General features: G+C 43.6%; 1 protein-coding gene across 1 annotated transcript in view; it reads right to left on the bottom strand.

Moving 5' to 3' along the window:
• Positions 1-283: 283 nt before the first annotated feature.
• Positions 284-18,577, bottom strand: part of LOC8030755 (E3 ubiquitin-protein ligase listerin) — a 60,216-nt gene continuing 41,922 nt past the window's right edge. Inside the window, exons 20-31 of the mRNA XM_029987483.4 lie at positions 17,199-17,346; positions 11,988-12,126; positions 11,677-11,896; positions 10,643-10,865; positions 10,439-10,507; positions 7,482-7,668; positions 6,213-6,372; positions 4,204-4,333; positions 4,024-4,111; positions 3,541-3,735; positions 1,956-2,123; positions 284-406 (exon numbers count right to left, since the gene is read on the bottom strand). Coding sequence (XP_029843343.2) covers positions 347-406; positions 1,956-2,123; positions 3,541-3,735; positions 4,024-4,111; positions 4,204-4,333; positions 6,213-6,372; positions 7,482-7,668; positions 10,439-10,507; positions 10,643-10,865; positions 11,677-11,896; positions 11,988-12,126; positions 17,199-17,346 — 1,787 coding nt within the window. The 3' untranslated portion in view covers positions 284-346. The remainder of the gene's footprint in view (positions 407-1,955; positions 2,124-3,540; positions 3,736-4,023; positions 4,112-4,203; positions 4,334-6,212; positions 6,373-7,481; positions 7,669-10,438; positions 10,508-10,642; positions 10,866-11,676; positions 11,897-11,987; positions 12,127-17,198; positions 17,347-18,577) is intronic.

Here is an 18,577-nt window from a genome sequence, read left to right as displayed (position 1 = left end):
GCAGAACATTCAGCTGTTCTATTTACAATACAGGCATTTAAACACCTGCACAGTCATAATTCTTCCAGCACATTTGTCTTGAAAGTTAGAAAAAAGCATTTTACACATGCATTTCTTCGCAATATTCAGCAGGTGCTGCATTTTAGGAGATTTCGGGGCAAGTGATGTGGGGTTCCGGAGGGCCAACTACATCGCTGCCCCCAATATGCAGAAAACACATTGGGTATTAACTGCAAGCAGTGATAAGGACTAAATAAGAAACTTGCTAAAAAACAATCTCTTCTGAAACGCAAAAACAGCCAGTTCTTTTATTTACCTATATTACATTGCGAGAGAGTTCCAGAGCCTAGAACACATTCCGGCAAAGGGGGCAGGTGGAATTGTTGCTTGTGCTGAACCATTTGAACTGTGTCAAGAAAAGAAATAAATGGCAAACCGTTAGAAGTTAGTCAAATTATTAAAAACGTGACAGTATAGAATCAACACCAATCTTATCTATAGAGCCTTTTCGTGACAAATGCCACTAGGCAGTGCTCCAGTCTTTGACGTCCAAGAGAACTTCAGGTTCATAAAAATAATGAACAAAGCCCCCCTTAACACCGCTGCTTGAATGTCGATAAAACATTTAACCACCAATTCTACACGTGAATGCCAAAAGAACAAAGAAGTGCGAGATCTGTTAAAATTTTTCTAATATTCTTCCAAACCAACTTGCCTCCTCTGAGACATTAAATTGCACAGCCAAAGGCTCTCATTAAATCTCCAACTTTGTTGTCCATGTAGCATTAATACTTTCTAGCACCGGTGACATAAGCAAGCTAGTCAAGCTTGCAAAGATGAAGCGATCGGAAGTCGCTTGGGGCGCAGGCCGCAGTTCATGCTTGTATATAAACAGTAAAAGGGGTCTATATAGAACTTCATGCTTATAAAGTTTATTTTTTTCAAAACTTATTAATTTCCCAGTTTTTTTTTTTTTTACTTTGAACCGTGTCTGGCTTTATCTCCCAAAACTGACAATACTATGCTGAACATTATAGTGCACAAAGGACAAGGACAAAGGAAAGGAACACACAAGACACACAAGTGCTGTGTTCCTTTCCTTTGTCCTTTGTGCACAGTTATATTAAACATGTGATTGTACCAACTGGCCCAGCTCACCACCCTTCTACATGCAATAACCACAAAAAAAAAAAAAGTTATGAAGGAAAGTAAACAGAAAACAAAAGCTAGCTAACAAAGTTGAACACGAGCACTAAAAAAAATGAAGGCAGCAGCAAAATCTAGTGGGAAAAGTATGTCTAGTCTTCCGTCAAACTTTAGTGCATTTGAAATATGTTTGCAGGTATCCAGGTATCAGGTGACACCAGGATGACATGTAACAAGATCTGGTAAACTTCCCCGCTAAATTTAGTGGGAAAAGGATGTCCGTGACGTTAAGTCTGACTCTGACGTTACTACCCTAAGAGTGGAGGCCGACGTTTCGGTAATGGGCTTACCTTCTTTGGGACAATACAAAGCCAAAAATCTTAGTGAAACAGGTTATACCTTCGAGGCTACCAGTAAGTTCCTTTGAACATGAGTTCCTTATTTTACGATGTGTACAGGGCGCGGAAATATGAGTTGACCCAGCGGCATCCAGTCTTGGACAGCACAAAAGCCATGTGGGAACCCCTGGCACAACTAGGTGATAAGAAAGAAGGCAGAAACGGACTGGCACACTTCCCATTGTCGCAATGTGGTAGTCGGTTTCGTAGCTTAGCATGCCAGAGGTACCCCGTGCGGCATTTTACCCATTTCGGCTGGCACTGAACTTGGCCAACTCGTACTGCCTCCGACTGTATGGGATAGGTAACCCACTGAACGGGGGCAATGATCTAGGCACACAGGCAGCAGCAGATGAAGGTGACAGAGCAAGACTATGCCGAACAATGTAAAAGTCCAAGTGTCATCCTCACCAGACAGGCAGAGTGGAACCTCTTCTTGCAGGTCCGGCAAGTGAGCTTGGGCAGTTGGCAGGTGGCCCCGTGCAGGACGTAGAAGCAGATCATGCACTCCTCCACACCCTCAAACCGCTTGTCCACGTTGCGCTTCCACAGCGCCAGCCCGTCCAGAATGGAACCGTTCTGCGCCGCGGGGAGGACGCCCTTCCTTTGTCACGCTGGAACCCTCTTTTATGAATACACATCCCGACGTTGTTGCGGCAAAAAAAAGTACATTCTGGGGATTTACGTGCCAAACCAACAAAGGGCATCTGGCACGCCTCGCAAAAAACAGGATCACTGTAAAACTCTTTCTTAATGTTTGCGAGCCCATAGCTTCATCCAATTTTAAGGGCATGCAAATATTTCGATAGTATAGAGAGAAGAATTCCGACCTTCAGAATCCGCAAAATTCAGCGGTTGTGAGAAACCAAGGCCATGAAAATGAAGGACTTTGCAGTAATTTTGACCGCCCGTGAACCTCTCAACTTGCAACCAAAGGTTCGGTTACGTGGCACCTTCTCCGCGACCAGCCTCCGTCAAATTTCAGCCATTTCGGCTAGAGTTTGAAGTTGGCAACTGAGGATCCGTACGCTTTGCCTTGGGGCCCCAGGAGTGGCCGAATTTGTCATGGCAACGACGTAAGTGCAGAAATGAGGCTGAATCGAAAGTGAGCTGGACGTGACTTTGGATTGAAATCATTATGTTTTTCTGACAATGACATTTGCAAAAAAATTTAGTTTGGAGATTTCGAGGCTCATGTTGCCGAGCTGTGTAATCACCCATCAGACATTGCGTTCCATCGGAAAGTGCTTAATTAAGATTAACAAACGTGCAAACACACTTAAAAAAATTCACACGGTCTCTTATGTTATCCTTAAGACAACTTGAAGGCGAAAGCCCAAGCGCCGATCCCAGTAATAACGAACCTCCGAAAACAGCACGGTCTCCGACGACGCACTTTCGGTGCCATTAATCTTAAGGCATGTCGCATGCGTGCTCTTCACCGCTGCCCCAGCGAGAGTGCCCTCCTCTCCCGCTGGGTTTGCGTCGCGCGCGCGCCTCCGCCAATTTTGGTACAAGTAACACCAACTTGTGGTCCAGTGGCGAACCGTGGGTTTTGGTACCTCCCGTGTCGCCGACACATTTGCGCTCAAGGACTGAACGATGAGACATATAGAACCTTAAAATAACATAGTCTGGACGCTGCTTTCAGACTTGTAAGCAGTGCTAGAATGCAGGCGAGCTGGTAATGAATCAACATCTTGTGGACCCTGAGATGGGGAACAATAAAAAAACGGACGAAGACAACAAAATCTCAAACGAAGCTGAAACCTATTGATTTGAACACACCAATAAATAGACTTCTAAACAAGTCTATTTATTGGTATGCTCAAATCAATGAATTTCAGCTGCGTTTCAGATTTTGTTGTCTTTGTCCGTTTTTTTATTGTTCCCCATCTCAGGGTCTACAAGATGTCGTTTCCAACTTGCTGGTTAAGAAAATGAATAAACGACGAATAAATGAAATGGAAGGTCAGACACATGGCTCGGTATGTACCTGGTGGGTGAGGAAGGTCGTGAGTTGCAGCAGCCAATGGCGCCACTGACTCTGGTTTACGCCCACTCGGCGCCCGCTGTCGATCACCACCACTCCGAGGGGGTGATTGGCTGGCAGCTTCACCACTAGCTCGATGGCCACCTCCTCTATGGTGTAGGTTGCCACGACCTCCCTAGCTGAGGGCCGCCCCTTCACCTGAAGCATCGGAAGGAAAAGACATACCTGTCGACTGAATTCTTCGCAAACCACTGGAGTGGTAAATGCAGCAGAATGTTGGCAGATCATCAGAGTTGCTAGACTCACTGTTGTTGTTCATGCAAGCTTCAATAGATGGCTATTGTACAGTCGACACTAAAAACTCTAAGGAAACACCAGTCAAATTAACTAGAGATGTATGCGAAGAAACCCAAGTCAGTCAACATATTTATCTTCCCAAGTATGCGAGAAAAGAGACAAAAGCAAAACAAGGCACAATATACGCACGGTCATGTTCTCGAAAGTGACATCGGCACTCTGGACAGCCTGAATTTCCATGGAAGAGATCACGCCGGTCACATGGCGGGATGTGAATCTGCACAAAGTAGGTTTAGACATGTGAAAGAATTTCTTGCTCATTTCTAAGAGAAAATCGGACTAATGAAAGAGCAACGGTGGATGACACACTTTTCAACGTGGTCCATGATCCGCTTGTTCTGGCTGCTCCACCAGCTCCTGACAAGAGCCGGCAGCTTGCAGATGGTGTCCAGGTAGACACGGCAGGCAACATGCTGCAGCTTTGCAGAGCTGAACTCTTCTGCTCGCAGAAAAACGACAAGAGACAGTGTGGTGGGTCAGAACACTTGGTCCTGTTGTGCTCAAGGAACCTTTGGGTTTGACAACCAATCAGTCATGCAAACACGAGCATCTTGTTTCTCGTTTTCGTCGTTACACACCAGACTGGTATGATGACAGAATGTTGAGCATCAATATCATTTGTCTCGTGGAAGCGTAACTAGCGATGCACTCAAACAAACTATGAGCTGCCTACATAAAGCTGGTACCTGTCGGTTAGAAAACACCATATGAAACGCTTCACTTGCAGTCACGCAGGGGTATGTGACTAGACAGGCCGTTTCCTTCCCGAGCTCTAGGTGGATACGGTAGGAAGCCACAATATTGATCGTGCTGTGCCCCTGCTGATTGCAACTGTGTTTCCAATCAGCAGGTGATAAGCCTAATTAATACACAAATTAGACAAATTACCGCAATATTGCGAGTCATTGTCCATTCCCCTGCCGCCTGAAATTTATAAAAAAAAAAAGGGGGGGGGGGGGGGGGTGGGCCATGTCTCGGTGGGTAAGCACAAAAAGTTTAGAAAAAGCTAAAAAAAAAACACCCATTTTTCTGTACATACCTAGGGCGGCTGTACAAGAGATACTTGAAACTCAAAACAGTTTACAGAATGTTAGGGTGGAAACGAACAGGAGTCTCAATATGAGGTGCCTGTTCTTCCTCTCCTTCATTGCTGTCTTTCTCCCTAATCTAAGGGTTATAGTTCATAGAACAGTTCCATTGTTTTATGCAAGAAATGCTCATGAAGGAACGTTTCACTATCGCAAAGTTCATTGTTTGCATACGAGCAATGAACACCGCCGATCGGCATACAGCACGAAAGTTTGTTCCGTGAAAGCATGTTTCTAACACTGCTATGTTATCTTCGTTAGTAAAAAAAAGAAGAAAAAGAGTCACCAAGAAGACAAAACCAACCAGGCGCAACGAGCGAGCGGGCAAAAGAAGCGACGAAGAGCGATGCTGGGAAAGCGGGAAAGCCGGTGATCGTGTTGGGGGCCAATGCTTTAGCATCGGGCCAAGATGGCCACTTTGTCAACCACAAGGAGCAGGCTCTTGTGCAACTTTCTTGTTTGGTGCATACATGCGTGCATCCATGCGCAGCATGCTATCAACGTGGGTTGAAACGGTGTTGCTGCTTGGCATGGATGGCACCACGAATGCAGAGCTCGAAATGGGATGCTTTACAAACATCTGTGTGTAGTGTTCAGCAGACCTTTATTTACCCGTTGGCTTCATCCCCAACATTGCACAACCCTACCAACCACGGTCGTGATGTTCCGAGGGAGAAGCGGGTTTGCGGTGAACTTATTTTGGTGGAGCCAGACCTTATACTCGGCGGTTACATTCCAGGATATGAGGCATTTGCTGACCTTGCGATCCCTAAATAAGTTGTTATCTTTCCGTCTTTTTATTTTTTTTGTCCGAACAAAGTTTTTTGTAAGCAAAACAAAGTTTAATTTTGTTATCTCTGTTGTTTTTCTTTCGCACGGATGTATTCCGACTTTGGGGTTACGAAAAATGGGGGGGGAACGTGTGAATGAACTGAAGTGTCTCTCCCTAATTCGTTTTACTTTGTTACAAACGTCTTCCAATTGTAGGATTCGTGGCCGCATTGTTCGGGTCGGATGAATGTTCGCAGATTGCGGAGTCCACGTGTTGGGGTATTTGCAGGGGTGGGCAAACACTCTGCGTTTTTTTTTAATTGATATTTTCCCAAAATGTGGGGTGGTCAATGACTCGGGGATGGGCAATGAGTCTGGATATTACGGTGAGTCTTTTCAGCTGCAAGCTCAACGAACTAATGCTTGACTTTCCGGTGGTTAAAACCTTTGAAAACTGACCTTGGGGGTTGAGGGTGGCAGGTTCGGTGAACATGGTCCTTCCTCTGGAAGGGGAGGCCGTGGGCACGCTGATGTTGCTGGGCATCAGGCAGAAAAGGTGCTTGAGGAGTGACGACAGCATCCCTGACCCATGCAGGTAGCTCGCATACTCTGACCGAGCCTAACCAAAAAAAGAAAAGAAAAAAAGAAAACAAGCAATTTTACCACAAAAAAAAAAAAAAATACATACAGAAAGCACCAACATTGCTTTTCTCGCATCACATCTGAATGGAGGTCCCTTCCGGAAGCTAATTTTTCAATCACCTAATTTAAATCAAGCCCTTGAACAGTATTTTATTCGCTAACACGGCTTTCATGCAGTATAATTTACTTTTCCCTTTTCATAATTGTCGATTAAATAATGTTGAATTTCACCTCTGGTTTTGAATTTTTGGATTGTTGCGTCATTTGTCGTACACGCAACATGCATAGTAACATGTTTTTCGCCCCCCTTGCTTGGGCCAGGAATCTGGCCTGCAGTAGATTAAAATAAATAAATAAATAATGTCAAGGAAGAAGGCTGGGAGTCGAATCACAAATATCCTATTACATTGGTTCTCAAACTTTGCAATCTCAAGGAACCCCATTTCGCTCCACTGATAGCCGAGGAACCCCAGCAGCCTCTGCATTGCAACAATAAAGCAACGCACAAAGCATGCAGGCTTAGTAAACAATAATTCACATACTAAGGAGTGTTTGGCTCATAGCTGCGCATAAATGGGAGGCTCAGATATGCCAGAATATAACTTCAAATCCCGAGCAAGCGCCCACTAAACATTTGAAAATAATGATGTAACACTGGGGGATGGGCGCTCCTTAGGTCAACAATATGTAAACCTATGTCCTTCACATATTTTTCAAATGCTACAAAATTGAGAGGTGGGAGGATGGATGCTCTGTATTTTACGGTAGTGTTTAAACTGGAAAAACACTTATCTTGAAAGCAGGGAAGGTCAAGAAAATTTTACAGCTTGGGGAACCCACAAGGGTACTCAAGGGAACCCCAAGGTTCCCAAGAAACTAGTTTTAGAACCCCCTTTCTAGCAGACGACACGAGGTGTAGGGTCAGCAGAGATTTAGGGACTAGAGAAACTTCGTAACAGGCAACAAAATTAACCGCCAAACTCCGTCTTTGCCCCGAGAAGATACCTACTAGGTACAGAAAGCGAAGCTCGGGAAACGCCCGGCGGCCCGCGGACAAGCAGACGCTCCGATCAAGGGTTTGCCCACCTCGGCGGGGGAGGCCCCGAAGAAGGAAAGCAGCTGTAGCCAGGAGAGCAGGTAGCCCAGGGTGTAGGTGTAGCTGTCCGTGCCGGGCACCACCAGGCAGCAGTCGCCCACTTCGAACTCAGACAGCAGGACTTCCACCACCTGGCCCGTCTCCCGCAGGGCCCTCAGCAGGGGTTCCGGCGGGGGCCTGCGCATCGCCAGGAGTGCACAAGTGGCGGCCCGTCTAGTCAAAACCGCGCAACGGCTAAAGCCGTCCCATAATACGACAAACAAAGAAAAAAGAGAGAAAAAAAGAATCTGTCTTGCTATTATCTTGCGTTAAGGTTATCATACCTGAAGCTACAGTCACTTTAACATCGGTGGACCAAAATTAATTTTAAAAAATTAACTATGCAGTGAAAACAAATAAAACTTTCTGAGAATACTCTCTAGGTGTTTGCAAATATAAATATAGCATTTTTCAAAATAAACTTTTTTTGCAGAAATATTTTTTTCTGGGTAGCGTCTCCCCTTAATGTGCGTCATGCAGTCTCGATTTGTGACTGCACGCCGGTACAATGCTTGTTCAGATGGAAACAGGCAGGGGTGGGGACCGAACCCAGGATTCCTCAGTTCTGTGGTACGAGCTTTCGGTTAAGTGCTCCGAGCCACGGTGCATTGACGCACTAGGCCACAACCAAATGCAGGAGTAGTAGCCGGTGCAATCGAAACTAGACAACAGCCATAGCTATGCAGTGACATAGGAACCAAAGTGAGACACAGCCCGGATTTTTCCAGCAGCACACCATGCAGTCGCCTAAAGGATGCAAGACACACTTCACTTTGTGTCACTTGGAGACTTTTCCTAAATCATTAACATCTAACAATAAAGTGTAAGAAAGAAAATCCCTGTATGCTCTATGACGCCGTCATCTTAAGTTAGTTTAAGGACGTTTATAACTGATGCTAGAGCCAAAATGCAAGTGATAAGACCGGCATTGCATTCCTGAAGAGTAGAAAAAGGACGACACAAAAAGCCAATTTGCGCAGTGGAAACAAAGAAAAGGCAGCCTTTCCTTCGTCTCTGCCCTGCAAGGTTAGTAGGCCGCCCTTTCTCTTTGTTACGATGTACCCGGCTCACCGAAAGGAGATGGCCTTGCTTACACGTGTCAAGTATGAATAAAAGCTTCCGCAAGATACCACCGAACAGATACATCTCGAAAATTGAAAAATAGCATTGTCAAAACCAAAGTTGGGTACTTGTTTGAAACAGATTTGCTTTCATTGTCCAGTCCAGGGGTCTCTAAACGTTTTGGCTAGGGGCCGGTTCGGGGACCTGTCGCAGTCTCGAGGGCCAGAAATCGGACAAGACAATGTAAACGAGGAAATAGTAGATAAATCAGTCTAAAGAAGCATTTTTAAAGGAGGACACTACCCAAAAGGATCAACTTTCCAACCAATGGCTCAATGTAAATGAAATTTACAGTATATACTGGCAGTTGAGAGGCAGAATGCAGTGCAAATTTTTATCTGAGTACATGAATTGCAAAAGAAATTATACTTGTTTTAAAAAAAAAAACACTCTGACATTGCTTAGAAAAAGTTATTGTTAGAAAATTAATGTAATATCAAGTACTATTTATACCAAGTAGAAAGGACTAGGCACCCGGGCCCGTTTGCTCGAAGCCGGTTAACTTCAACCGCGGTTAAGAGTTCCCTGCCCTTCCCTAGTAGGTACCTACAAGTACCTAGCCAAGTTGTTGAAGGCTAGATGAGCGATAGCTCCGTGTTTTATTATGGGGTGGTAGCTGGTGTCACCTAGTGGTTGTAGCGAATATAAGTGGCTTCCGTGGAAAGAGTTCCCAAAAAGGGGGGACACAAAAATGCGCACTACCAGGTTTTCGTGACACAGCGCGACATACATTTGAGCTTAAGAAATATTTTTGTTGCCTGTGGTACAGATACTAGGGTAAGGTAAAACTAAATTAACCCTTGTTCGGAAAATTTCTGAATACTTGGCTATTTGAATTGAAGACAATAATACCCTTTGAAATTTCCTTCCAAGTTTGAAAGAGGACGACGAAGTTCAGTCCTAGAAACAATAAGGAAGAAGTGAGCAGTGAAAGGCGGGTGGTACACCGGCAGCGTGGTTGGCCAGCATGTAAGAACTGCATATAACACCATCATAAATTGAAACGCCTGTTTATTTGGCTCCAGTGAAAATAAACCTATTGGTAAATTACCCAAGCATCGAGGAGAACGCTGGAAGTATAATTCTATGATCCGCGCGCTGGTCTTCCCGTCATAAAAGATTTGAAGTAAATAATCATAATAAGGCTTTGACGAACGTGCGTGCAAGGCAAAATTTGTTTTAGACTTTTTGCTTTAGAACAGTTACTACTGCAGACGCCAGCATGTGCAGCGCGTGTGACTACACTTGTAGCATGCACCTCGGTGCTTGGGACGCTGTCTGCTTCTGCGTGCTATCAATACCCGGTTGATTGAGTCAGGGCAATCCACTTTCCGAAGACGTTGCCATGCCGACAATTATTGTGTTCATTTAGACTTAAGAATGGCCAGAATAGAAAGATTATCTAAAAAGTGCGGCGAGGTTATTGCTCATGCTTTGCGATTCAAGTGAGGTAAGGCAAAGCAAAAGCCTCTTGAACCATTCATTACTGACTAACGCGCCCGATATTGCAGCTGCAACGACATACTAGTTCCAAAGCGAGCGGCGCTCTCTCACCAGGCACCGCCATGTTTCCCCGCCGTCCTTACTCTGCCGCTCACGTGGCCTCAAATTTCCCCTTCGTAGGGAAACGCGGTTAACTTCTAACCGCGGCTGGAGTTAACCAGCTTCGAGCAAACGGGCCCTGGTCTAGTCCTTTTTACTTTATATAAATCACCATGCCTTTCACAAACTTTCTGTCGAATCACTGCATCACGACAAAATTCAATGGGTTCTTCCACCTCCTTACCTCGAGGTTTCCTCGTCGTCCGACTTCGCAAAACCCTGCGCCTCTTCTCTGGCTATGGATGGCACGATCCTGGAAAAGTCGACAATGGTATGAGTCACAATTTCCGGACAGGCGTACGAAGAAAACTTCTCGGCCACAGAGTATTCTTTTGAAATTCTTAATCCAAAAATGACACAGCATTTGAAGCACGAAAGCTCCGCTTACTTCTGAAGCAGTGTGTGTGCTCCAAGCTGCAGCGCAATGAACTGGGATGTGATGAGGGGCGTCAGCTTGGAGAGAACCCCGACGAGCGAAGACTGGTTTTCTGAGGAGCTCTCCTGGAAGCACTTTGTGAACTCGATTGCCTGCTTTTCACTCACAAACTCCAGGGCCGAAGACAATTTCTCGAAAACCAGTGATGCAGCCTCGTTTGAACTGCTGGAAAGCTCTGGGAATAAAAAGAGACAGACCATGCATACTTTATCACTCTTCCAAATAGTAGCACCACGTTTCATAAAACTTTTGGGTCAATTAAAGACACCTTTAGCCATGCATATAAATTGAACACTATCAGAAGTATAGAGATAAACAGTGCAACATATATTTTTCTGCATTTTTCAGATTAGTAGTTGCTGCAAGTCTCATGATATACCCCACTTCTCAAGTTGTGCCTCTTCATACACTTGCTCATCATTTTTAAAGATTCTCACAGTTTTGGGGTAACTTTTTAACATGAAGAAATTACATGCATCTTAATGGGCCAAATGCAATGAAATGCAGTAGCTTTACAAAAACATTGTTAGTGAAAAGAATTGGGAGAGGAAATGGTATGCTGATGAAATGGTTGTAATATGCCGCACACATCGAGGATGACCTTTAGGACGAGTAAAGGACGTCCTAGAGATCGACCTCTAGAACGACTTCAAGGACGCTATGAAGGATGAACTTCTAGAGGACGATGTCAAGAATGACGTCTAGGGCAACCTTTAAAACCAACCCAAGGACGTCGACAACGTCAGGTCACATCAGCTTCAGCTACCGGTGCTTACGAGTGTATGTGAGTGGCTCTTATGCGAACAGAGCTTACGCAACAGGCGCTTACATGACTTCGAGCTTCAGCCACAGGCGTTACGTGACTTTGAGGGCGAGGACATGACCTTGAGTCTGGTTCGCCCTATAAAGCTACTGCTTTAAAAGAATGGGATGTGTTTTCCATTATCCATTATAGCTTTCCTATCAAACAAGAATGACTTTCTCACGGGCAATGTCCACGAAGCCAGGAACCAGAACGGAAAAGACAGCCCTGGTGTAAAACTCGCTCCATTCTGTGTCAAAGTTCTCGGGGAGCTTGCAGCTGCTCCTCACGGATGATGTCTTGTCAGTCACGTGAGTGACCTCGAGAAACAGACTCAGCAACTCGCAGGCAAAAATGAGGTCTCTTGTCGGAAACATTTCCACTGCCTTCCTCCAGCTAAATTTCTGAAAGAAAAAGCACGAGCCGCTCGTTATGCTCACTTGCACGTTTTGGAGCAGCTGCAATGCTGCTCTTCTAAATGAGGAGAGTAACTACCTCAGTCCACATTGCAAGGCTGAGAAGGACAAAATCCCAGTTGCACGACGACAGAGCCTCTGGGCAGCACTTGAGCACGACGAAGAAAAAGCGGCACGACATTCGGCTCAGTTCACATTCGTCTTCTGTGAGATCATCCCTGCGGAGGGAAAAAGTTGGAGTGAGCAAGAAGGGACCGATCAGAAGACCCTTCAAAAGCGGTACCCTATTTTTCGGTGCCTAGTCTGCACATAAAAAATTCTCATACACAGCGCACCTTGACAAATGTCTGCTTTATTAGCTCGCAAAGCTTGTGTCATACATAAATCCTCACTAACATACCCTGTCCTTCACAAAGTCCATCACATCTCGTCGTAATGGATTATCTAGGAAAAGACGCCCCTTTGCCCTACTAGCGTGGCAGAGGCAGTGGTGACACAGAACGTGATGTGTCAGTGGGGAGAAACTGCGTACAGATGTGGAGCCTGGGTGGCACTACAGTCACTAAATAAGCTACGCTTTCAGAGTACCGCATTCCTTTTCTTTGGCATTTTGCCGACAATACAGTCGCTCTATTCAACAACATTCTGGTTCGCTGCGGCATCATTGGACAGCGGCAGCCACGTGAGTCGCTATCATCCTCATCGCGTTTTTTCAACGCCACCATCTTGGGCTCAGCGATCCGCTGCCTACTGCTGTTTCACTGTTTACTGCGTGCGCACGCTGAAGTCCGTCGCTCAGCACGCGCTTTTTCCTTCTGAAGTCGAGATACGAACAACACGACCTTGATTCGCTGCCACAGCTGCGTCTGCGACAGCTGGCGCAGGCGACGGCTACAGCTCGGCTTGGCTCAGCTATAGTCACTCCTCCATCTGCGTGTGAATTCAAGATGGCGGCGCCCGACGTGCTTCAGATGCGTAGTTTGGGAGTTTCGGTACTCTGAAAGCGTAGCGTTATTTAGTGACTCTAGAGGGCACGAAGCAGCCCTCTGTCGTGCAAGGTAAGCGTGTGAGCAATCGGTGTAAATGAGACTTTCTCAGAGCCTGTTGTAGTGTGAGACACAACAAAAAAAGCGTCCGGAAAACAGAACAATTGGAACGTGGCAGCGCCGAGTAGAACCCTGGCACCAGCTTGCAGCAAAAAAAAGCCTAACATTCAAAACCAGAGTGTTAAACCGAAACTTTTATCGGTTTGGTTCGGGTTCACAACCTTTGGTTCAGTTCCGGTTCAGTTCCAGCGAGCCAAAATAATGGTTCAAACTGGTTTGAACCGGTAAATTGGTCATATTTTTCCAGATCATATTGGCTACTAATTTAGCCGTGAAACGAGTAACTATACTGTATAGTTATTTATCGTTCGTACAATCCACTTTTATTTTCAGGTACCACAAATAAGAAACTGCATTATTTAATTTCGACGAAACAGTGAAAGGAAATCTAGATTAATATGCAAAACGTGTTTATACAACTCAACATCCATTTGTTTACCTCAGACCCATATATTTTACCTTAATCGAAAGATTGTCATGAAGTAAGGCAGGTCACCAAAAGTATGCTTGATTGTATAACTTTCCGTCGCAGTCTTAAAAGTTGAATCGTAGGTGTACTCTTTAACTAAGGCATTAATTACAGTGCACAAAATCATGGCATGCGCACATCGTCGCCATATATAACTTGAAATACAATTTACAAAATATGTTTCACAATATGTTTGATGACTACGTAACTGAGGTAAAAGCAATATTTTTAAGATGTTTCGAAAATTTTAGGACATGCCATTTTAGTCTACTTTGATAGAAACACTGAGTGGCAGTCACAATACTTGTATTGTGAATGTATTCTTAAAAAAAATTCAATACACAATGCCTTACTGCAGAAAGAAATACATATAGATGCAATGATATTCCTAATTTCACATAAATAGTGCAAAGGACAGACAAACATTCTTATAATTCTAACATAAATCACATTTGAACATCAGCTTGCATGCATACTCGAAACTTTGTGAAACACTGCCTCGGGCTAATGTTATATTCGGTTTTACATGCATTTGCTTTGGGCCCTCACTTTACAACTCTGTGCTCTATCAGTCATGTGATTTAAAATTTTATTAGGCTGCCATGTATAATTGTGAGACTGCTATATATGCTGCACAACTTTACAATTTGGACATCTATATTTGCTTGTGTTGTGAACATGGCACTTTACCAGAAAACTGAACTGTTTAACATGGTTTGCACATGACGTCATTGCACTCTACGCGGGTGGTCATTGCGATTTGTTCTTGCTAAGGAAATCAAATCCGGTGCTACAAAATGCATGCTGCAGAAGGTTTGCGCTAAGTGCAAGCCATGTATTTGAGAGAGACAGATTATTCTTGCTTGGTGCAGCGTTGTGAGGAACGGCATGAGGTTCTGGTACCACGAAAACAAACTTTCTTGCAAGAATGTTTTCACAAACATAGTTTCTGGGCCACGCTTTCTGGTCTGTGCTGAAGATGCAGGACAGAGGAACTTTATAACACAATATGTTTTTAAAACTGCTTTACAGCATGTCCTGACTACATGATGTTACATGATCATGATACACATAATTAATCATAGTGCCAATACAAAAGTGCCACAAAAACCCACAATTTCTTAAACATTGCAATTCTGTATATGATGATCTGATCAATACATAAAAATACCAGTCATGGGTAAGTTACTTTTAAAAAGTAATTCGTTACAGTTACAGTTACTTTCAGAAAAAAGTAGCGAAGTTACCGTTACAGTTACTGCAACAAAAGAGTAACTCGTTACAGTTACAGTTACTTTTAAAAAGTAACGACGTTACTTTTCAGTTACTTTTCTATAACACAAAAAATAAAAAAAAAATAGAAAACGCCCTTTAGAACGTTTTATGGCAAAAATTAAAAAGTACGCTTTTTACTTCATATTGTAACTTAGTAGCAGTCGCTTCTCAAAGTTAGTGTTTGAAAGTTTCTACGCCAGAGTAGTGGCGCAAATCAAAATACGAAACGTGCGCAGTGCGGCGTAGTGGAGCTAATCAAAATACGAGACATGCGCAGTGCCCTTCACGTGTATTGTTTTTTACGGTGGATTCAGCCGATTAAAAAGCGCTTGCACAGAAAAAAGAAAAACCACAACATAGGTAGTGCTTCAAGACACTAAGATGTAAGTGTTGAGGCACAAAGTACAAGCGCGTGCGTAAAGATAACTAGATATCTTTTTATAAAATCTACACGTGGCTATATTCGGGTAGTGACTCGCGAGAAAGAACGTATTCACAACTTTGTGCAAGGCCAACTTGACACTCGAAATGTCGGAATAGGCGATTTGGAAAGTGCAAGGAATGGCTAAATTACACCTCGTTCAGTGATATATTATTCATAAAACACTGGAAAGTAACGACAAAAGTAACGTCGTTACTTTCATCGTTACTTCAGAAAAAAGTAATAGAACTACAGTTACAAGTTACATTTTTAAAAAGTAACTCGTTACAGTTACAAGTTACCAAAAAAGTAACGAAATTACAGTAACGCGTTACTAGTAACGCGTTACTACCCAAGACTGAAAAATACAGCTGCCAATTTTTTTATTCTCAAATATTCTACTTGCAATACTAACAAAAAAAAAATACCATGAACCATTTTGAACCGGTTAGCTCTATATTTTTTCCAATTCAGTTCCGGTTCAGTTCCAAAGTGGCGCTGAAGATTTCGGTTCGGTTCAGTTCCTGTTTGGCTAAAAAAAATGGTTCAGTTCCGGTTCGACACTCTGCTCGGAACTCCCTCAACCTGTTACGGCAAAGGTGTCTGAAGAGGTTTTGCCAAAACTCCCGTTGCTGGCACCTAACCGTATATGGTTTGGTGCCAGCCATACAACACATTCTGTATTAAAAACAAATCCTTGTGTAGTTTGCATGCAAAGATAGATCACACCCAAAAAAATTTTAACTATAACATATTTTACCACAAACTATAACATGTATAGTTTACTATAACATGTATAGTGGTCTATTTATGGCACTAGCAGGTTGTAGTCAACAAGTAATGTATCCAGGACCACATGGAAAGGAGGGGAAACTGGGGCCTTCAGCGCGCGTAAATCTTATTGCTGAGCTGGAGTCGTGGCTGAAGCTATATTGTTTAACCTAGCATACAAATGGTTCCATAAAAACCATGAATAAGGAACAGATAATGAAATGGCAAGGGTCTTTTTGGGTGTCAGAAAGATGCCACAAAAATTCACATCACTACATTCAAAATACCCAATATCCTGACCATAGCCACGTTTCATTTCAATGTGTACCCGTGCTAACCATTACACATTTTAAAATTAATTTCTAATGACAAAAATAAACATTTTGCAGGCATCTTTTAATTTCCTCCAGATTGCCGCTTTGAAGATCCAGTGAGGTTATGGAATTGTCATTTTCTCAGTAACTCCGTATCAAAGGTAGCCATGAAGGCTCGTCGAGACGTTTGTGTCCAGGTGTGACTGAATGCGTTACGACCACTTGTGACAAGTTAGGATGACGAGTTGCTATGGCAATCAAGTTGCGCGCAACATATCATGGTGCAATGCATCGGGTCATAACAAGGGTTCTGTGTTTTCAGTATATACTGAGAAGCCCCAAAAGTAAACCCTAAGCCGGTTTAATTAAAAGCAGGGGAAACCAAAAAAAAACCAAAAAAAAAAACTTCTAATCGGAGTTGTTTTGAAACAAGAAAAACCCTGAGCTTCACGGGAAGAAACTTTTTAATTGCAGCTTCATTTTGTCATTGCACGAAACAAAGACTACACTGAACTGTCCCCAAAGCTGCTGATTCCTTTGAGAACTGCACCCTTCAGCTCCTTTTTGTTTTATTGTTTTCTTCGAAACAAGTCTAAATAAAAGCAGATTTTTTGCATGACACCAAACTAACCCCAAAAAACACAAAAAAAAAAAAAAAAAATGCCAAGAAACACCTTAAAATTTAAAAAAAAAAAGACCCAAAAACACAGAACCCTAGTTATATCGCAGTGAGCTGCGCTCAAATGCAAATGTCTGAACCGGCGCAAGCTATGCCTCCACATTAGTTTTCTTTCGTGGTAACTGCACAGTCCTATAGTATAAGTAACCTCCGATTAGCAACATACGGGTGCCCAATGGTTACTGACTGTTGCGAAGCTATCGAAACATTAATGCTCCTCTCTTGTTGAGATAACTTGCAAACCAGGACACTTACGCTTCTCTCAGGTATAGCTTGGGGTTGCGTCCCCTGATCCCCTGCAGCAGGAACAGGACTGACACCACTTGTGGGTGAGCTTCTGCCATGTGAGCTGCTCCCAGACTGCTCAATGTCTTCGACAACAAACCCAACCAATCGGCAACCACTGTGAAAGGGCAGAATAATGAGAACCAACGTCCAATTGTTTCGGCGGGCAGGTAACGCTCGCCAGATGCCAATGGTGGGCAAAGTGAGCACGAGTTTTATTAAAGGGAAGCACCGGCAAAATATCGATGGTCATTGATTTTTATAAAATTTTTACCACGTAATAAATATCCACCCATGAGTATGTCTACAAAATATTTAGACAGAATATATGTTTTATTTCGAGAAAATTAATTTTGAAGTTTATGCATACACCCTTGAATCACTTGCTGCCACCCTACTGGCAACAACGAGCAGGGTCAGTCGCGATGTCAAATGTTGTATCGAAGAGCAGAGGACGTTCCCTACTCCGTGGTGTTGTATGTTGCAGTGATAGGGAGTGTCTGTGGTTTTGCGAGTTGCGTCTGGTTTAAGCTGTTTGTGGCATGCGATGGATGGGGGGGGAATGGCGACGGGCTGTGAAGTGCAGTACCGTTACGAAGAAGTACAGCAGAGTGACATCTTATTGGTCTCCGACCGGAATGTCTTTGCGACGGAAATGGGTACGAGCAGTTCGACGTGAATGCTGGCTCCTAGCGTTTGCGTAGTGCTAGAAACCAGTCTGCAACTTGCTAGTAGATAAAACCTTCCATGCCATTCTGCTTAAAAGCGGCATTTGGGTCAACATCTGGGCGGATTGTGAACGCGACCCCCACGGGAGGTCCCCTTGGAGGCGATGCAGGCGTATCAAATGTGAAAGGAAAATCATCCAAAATCTCGTGCTGAAAATCTTAAAACATTTGCTGGTCACTGCTTGACTAAGGCAAACTTGATGAATCATAGTCCATTATTTCCCACGGATGATCGCGATGACGCCAGGCAAAACAGGCTCAAGGCGCCCATGTGCTGATGTTTATACAATATCTATACAATATACAAAAAGGCTCGTGGGGGTTGTGGCATTACAGAGCATTTCTGGAAAGTGCCTAGAAATTATAATTTCCAGAAGCAATTGTTTTATCCACAAAAATATTGAGATGAAATTTATGATTTGTTTTATTAAGTATGGCACCATTCCTAAATTCTTGAGTAAAACAAAAACATGCGAAGTTTTGGTTGAGCCCTTTAAATATGTGGATTAAGTTTTAAGGATTCTTCTATAAATCCAACATATTAACATTATGCTAGTAGAAAAAACCTGATATAATGCTTCGCTTGCATCTGCTGCTCATGAGAGGAAGATACCTAGTAGA

The sequence above is a fragment of the Ixodes scapularis genome, unplaced genomic scaffold (assembly GCF_016920785.2).
Source record: "Ixodes scapularis isolate PalLabHiFi unplaced genomic scaffold, ASM1692078v2 PGA_scaffold2__306_contigs__length_199485367, whole genome shotgun sequence".
In the NCBI taxonomy this organism is placed as follows: domain Eukaryota; kingdom Metazoa; phylum Arthropoda; class Arachnida; order Ixodida; family Ixodidae; genus Ixodes; species Ixodes scapularis.
The sequence above is the reverse complement of the archived record's forward strand: the minus strand, read 5'-3'. Positions and strand labels throughout refer to the sequence as shown.